Genomic DNA, 4,897 nt, shown 5'->3' on the forward strand with positions numbered 1-4,897 from the left:
AGTTAATAACCATGTAAATTTTCAGTGGTCCTGAGGTTTATAATTTTTTTAAATCTATTATTTTAAAATCATAACAATTTTTAATAATTTTAACTATACATACATTTTTTAAATCTATTATTTTAAAATCAAAACATTTGTTTTTTTTTTTTTTTATCCAAGCTCATTTGGACCTTGGGGTGCTTGAGTTAGGTTTCCATGGCTCGTAGTAACATCCGGGATTATCTGTCTTCCGCGGGATTATCGCGATATCTAGAGCAAGGGTCATGCGATCGAGAGGATAGAGCCTCAGGGCATCACCAGACCACTCAACACTGACAAAAATCCACATGTTCACTATTGAATCACACATTATATGATAAACTAAATCAATCCCCATCTTCACACCATGTCTCCACCTTTTTGACAAATAACTGTCAGTCCAAAGACAAGATTGCCCTTCATAGTCTTTTAATTACTACGAGAAGAGAGAACAGAGAGGAAAGTAGCTACGAGGTGCTGTCTGTTTGTGCGGCATTCATTAATCTACTTTCCTGGATAGTTCTAGATTAGATGAGATCACCTCGTAGATTCTCAAAAGAAGGTGCTCTCCTCTTTCTTTTCTTTTTTACTTGTGAATTTAGTCTAAAATAAAATTCCCACATTTTTATTTTTTGTTTTTGGATAATTCTCTTCATTCTTCATTGATCCACCTTTAATGGTACCTTGTTGGTTTTGAAGTTTGTTTTGTTTCTCTGCCCTCTATACACCCCTTTTTTCATTTCATGTTATGCAGTCTTAATTCTGAATTTCTGTTTTTTTGCCACTTTTTTCATGCAAGATTTGAGATGGGCGATTCAAGTGCCAGTCTTTAATGATGAAATGAAGCTTCTTTTGTATCTCTTTCTTGGTTGCAATGGTTCTTCATGAAGCAAAAGATTGCAACTTTATAGATCTGCCATGAGAAAACACCACAAAAAGCTTGTTTTGGCGCTCTTCTCTCTTGTTACAGTGGTTTTTAGTGCCACTGACCCCAATGACTTTGCAATTCTCAAAGCATTCAGAGAAGGGTTGGAGAACCCTGAACTTTTAGAGTGGCCTGCTGATGGTGATGATGACCCATGTGGTCTATCTTGGAAACATGTTTTCTGTTCTGGTTCTAGGGTCACACAAATCCAGGTTCAAAATATGAGCTTGAAAGGTACTTTGCCTCAAAACCTCAACCAACTTACAAAACTCCAAAGGTTAGGCCTTCAAAGGAACCAATTCACTGGAGCTTTACCATCCTTAAGTGGGCTATCGGAGCTACAGTCTGTTTATTTGGATTTCAATCAGTTTGATTCAATTCCTTCTGATTGTTTTGATGGTTTGGCGAGCTTGCAATTCCTGGCATTGGATGCAAATAATTTCAATGCGAGTACAGGGTGGTCATTCCCTGAGGGTTTGCAAGATTCTGCACAATTGACCAATCTTTCTTGTATGTCTTGTAATTTGGCTGGTCCCTTGCCTTATTTTCTAGGGGCCTTGTCATCTCTACAGAACTTGAGACTTTCGGGCAATAATTTATCCGGTGAGATTCCCGCGAGCTTCAAACGAAGCACGTCTTTACGGAATCTGTGGTTAAATAATCAGAATGGAGGTGGGTTGAGTGGCACTCTTGACGTGGTGACAACAATGGATTCTGTTAATGTTCTATGGCTTCATGGGAACCAGTTCACAGGTACAATTCCAGAGAGCATTGGTAATTTGACTGTTTTGCAGGATCTCAATCTTAATGGTAACAAACTTGTTGGATTCGTTCCGGATAGCCTGGCAAAAATGCCATTAGAGCATTTGGATTTGAACAATAATCAGTTAATGGGTCCAGTTCCAAATTTTAAAGCAACTGAAGTGTCGTATGCTTCAAATGCATTTTGTCAATCCACTCCAGGTGTCCCTTGTGCACCAGAAGTTATGGCGCTTCTAGAGTTTCTCGGTTCGCTGAATTATCCCTCAATATTAGTTTCTTCATGGACCGGTAATGACCCGTGTTCATGGCTGGGATTGGCTTGTCACAATGGTAATGTCAATTCCATTGTTTTGCCTAGCAGTAATCTTAGTGGTACCTTGAGTCCTTCAGTTGCAAAGCTAGGTTCTCTTATTCAAATCAAACTCGGGAGTAACAATCTAAGCGGTCAAGTTCCAGAAAACTGGACTAGCTTGACATCTTTGAAAACATTAGATCTCGGTACCAACAACATATCTCCCCCATTACCAAAATTTGCTGACACTGTGAATGTTGTCACTGTGGGCAATCCTCTACTTACTGGTGGTAGTCCGTCCAATCCAAACCCCTCTCCTGGATCCGGAAGGTCAGGTTCTCCACCCAGCAACCCCTCATCACCAACCAAAGGCACAGGTTCTAGTCCCGGGGATTCTTCAGAACCAGTGAAACCCAAGCGGTCCACTTTGGTTGCAATTATAGCCCCGGTTGCAAGTGTTGCAGTTGTTGCTCTTCTGGCCATTCCTCTGTCTATCTATTGTTACAAGAAGAGGAAAGATACCTTCCAGGCTCCAAGTTCCCTTGTCATTCATCCAAGAGATCCATCTGATTCAGACAACACAGTTAAGATTGTGGTTGCCAATAATACCAACGGAAGCGCATCTACAATCACAGGGAGTGGTTCTGCAAGCAGGAATAGCAGTGGCGTTGGCGAGTCTCATGTCATTGAAGCAGGAAATTTGGTCATATCAGTTCAAGTTCTTCGAAATGTGACTAAGAATTTTGCCTCGGAGAATGAGCTTGGCCGTGGTGGCTTTGGGGTGGTTTATAAAGGAGAACTTGATGATGGAACAAAAATAGCAGTTAAAAGAATGGAGTCTGGCGTGATCAGCAGCAAAGCTATAGATGAATTCCAAGCTGAGATTGCAGTTCTTTCAAAGGTACGGCACCGTCATTTGGTTTCACTTCTGGGCTACTCTGTTGAAGGCTATGAAAGAATCCTTGTTTATGAGTACATGCCTCAAGGAGCTTTAAGCAAGCATCTTTTCCACTGGAAGAGCTCGAAGTTGGAACCTCTTTCTTGGAAGAGGAGGCTAAATATTGCATTGGATGTTGCTAGAGGAATGGAATATCTTCATAATTTGGCTCACCGGAGCTTCATACACAGAGATCTTAAATCTTCAAACATCTTACTTGGTGATGATTTCAGAGCAAAAGTTTCCGATTTTGGATTGGTGAAACTTGCTCCTGATGGAGAGAAATCTATGGTGACCAGGCTTGCTGGGACCTTTGGATACTTGGCACCTGAGTATGCTGGTAAATATTCTATTTTGTGGCCTTGCGTTTTTACTGGATTGAATTTTCACATCCCGTGATGCATAATTGATAGAGAATTTTATTTTCTAAAATCTTTATTAACTTTTGATAGAGCTGAATGTAGACAACTTGTAGCTGACTCCTTATTGCGTTACAGGATTTTGTTCATCATGTATGTGGTAGCTATAAAGCAGACTGCTTCATCAGAATTCTGGTTCATTAGATCACCTAATCTGAAAGATGTCTTTTAATTCAAAGGCATATAAAAGTAACATGTGAAACTTTTAGTTGGTCGGAATTTCAAAGAAAAAGAGAAGGAAACTGTAGGTTTAACTTAAATTGTAGGTCAAATTCCATACCGGAGCGAGGACATGCAATACTGGTTTTACCTTTGCATTTTTATTTTCTTTTATTCTCTGTGATGTATGCATTTATCCCAGTGACTCTTGACTCTCACATGCTGACTGTTTTAGTGACGGGGAAAATCACAACCAAGGTCGATGTCTTTAGTTTCGGGGTTGTGCTAATGGAGCTATTGACTGGATTGATGGCGCTCGACGAGGACAGACCAGAGGAAAGCCAGTACCTGGCTGCATGGTTTTGGCGTATCAAATCAGATAAGCAGAAACTTAGGGCTGCTATTGACCCTGCCCTTGATGTGAAAGACGAAACATTTGAGAGTATCTCCATCATTGCTGAACTGGCCGGGCACTGCACGGCAAGGGAGCCTAACCAAAGACCAGATATGGGCCACGCCGTGAATGTACTAGCCCCACTTGTTGAGAAATGGAAACCTTTGGACGATGATACTGAAGATTATTGTGGTATCGATTACAGCCTCCCTCTTAACCAGATGGTGAAGGGCTGGCAGGAAGCGGAAGGAAAGGACTTGAGTTATGTGGACTTAGAAGACAGCAAGAGTAGCATTCCAGCAAGGCCAACTGGCTTCGCGGAGTCTTTCACTTCTGCTGATGGGCGGTAGCGGAGGTGCTCTGTCCCGCTTCAAGGAGAGTTCTTTTGATAGGTGTAGATAGTTTGTCGTTCTGTTTCTTTCTAGTATCCATTGTTGATATGACGTTGCACTGCTTGTGCGCTCATGGTGGATTAGGGATGGAGTTCCAGATGTTCAAGGATCTCATGTGGGCTTTTAAATTTTCAGTTGAGATTTATGTGCTATTTGTGATGTAGATAAAGAACAATGATGAACGAGAACTTGCTATAATTTATTTCTTGAAGATTCAATCCATGAGCTGCCTGTTAATGTGTTTTATAAATGGAATGGTTCATGAAGGCTATCGCCTCCTGCCATTGTTGATAAGTGATGTCTGTTGTCTGATCTTATATGACTCCTCGAGTGTGCTTTTAATCAAAAGATTAGATTTACTAAATTCCTGGTTGCACTGTTCATGCGTGAGTGAGGGAGAGGCATCTGTCCTCACTCTTGGAGTTTGGCTGCAAATTATGGTTTGTTCATTAAAAAAAAAGTCTGCATTGAGATTTTGGACTTGGAGCTTGTTCGTGTCATCTGTTCTTAGAAGCAGAGCCGCTTCCTTGTTGCATTAAAAAGAACTAAAAAAATTACTGAAGCTCCAGATTTATTCCCTTCATCCAAAAACTTAA

The 4,897-nt window shown here is 40.8% G+C and overlaps 1 protein-coding gene across 2 annotated transcripts; it reads left to right on the top strand.

Annotated features, from left to right (window-relative positions):
• The first annotated feature begins 427 nt into the window (after positions 1-427).
• On the top strand, positions 428-4,523 carry LOC118027948 (receptor protein kinase TMK1). 2 transcript variants are annotated; one of them, XM_035031451.2, is made up of 3 exons: positions 428-583; positions 821-3,277; positions 3,751-4,523. In XM_035031451.2, the coding sequence occupies exons 2-3, from the start codon at positions 940-942 to the stop codon at positions 4,257-4,259; spliced, it is 2,847 nt and encodes a 948-aa protein (XP_034887342.1). In that variant the 5' UTR covers positions 428-583; positions 821-939; the 3' UTR covers positions 4,260-4,523. The 2 variants fall into 2 exon arrangements, with proteins under 2 accessions (XP_034887342.1, XP_034887344.1); XM_035031453.2 differs by having other exon boundaries at positions 553-700.
• Positions 4,524-4,897: the final 374 nt, after the last annotated feature.

Source organism: Populus alba, chromosome 6 (assembly GCF_005239225.2).
Source record: "Populus alba chromosome 6, ASM523922v2, whole genome shotgun sequence".
NCBI lineage: Eukaryota > Viridiplantae > Streptophyta > Magnoliopsida > Malpighiales > Salicaceae > Populus > Populus alba.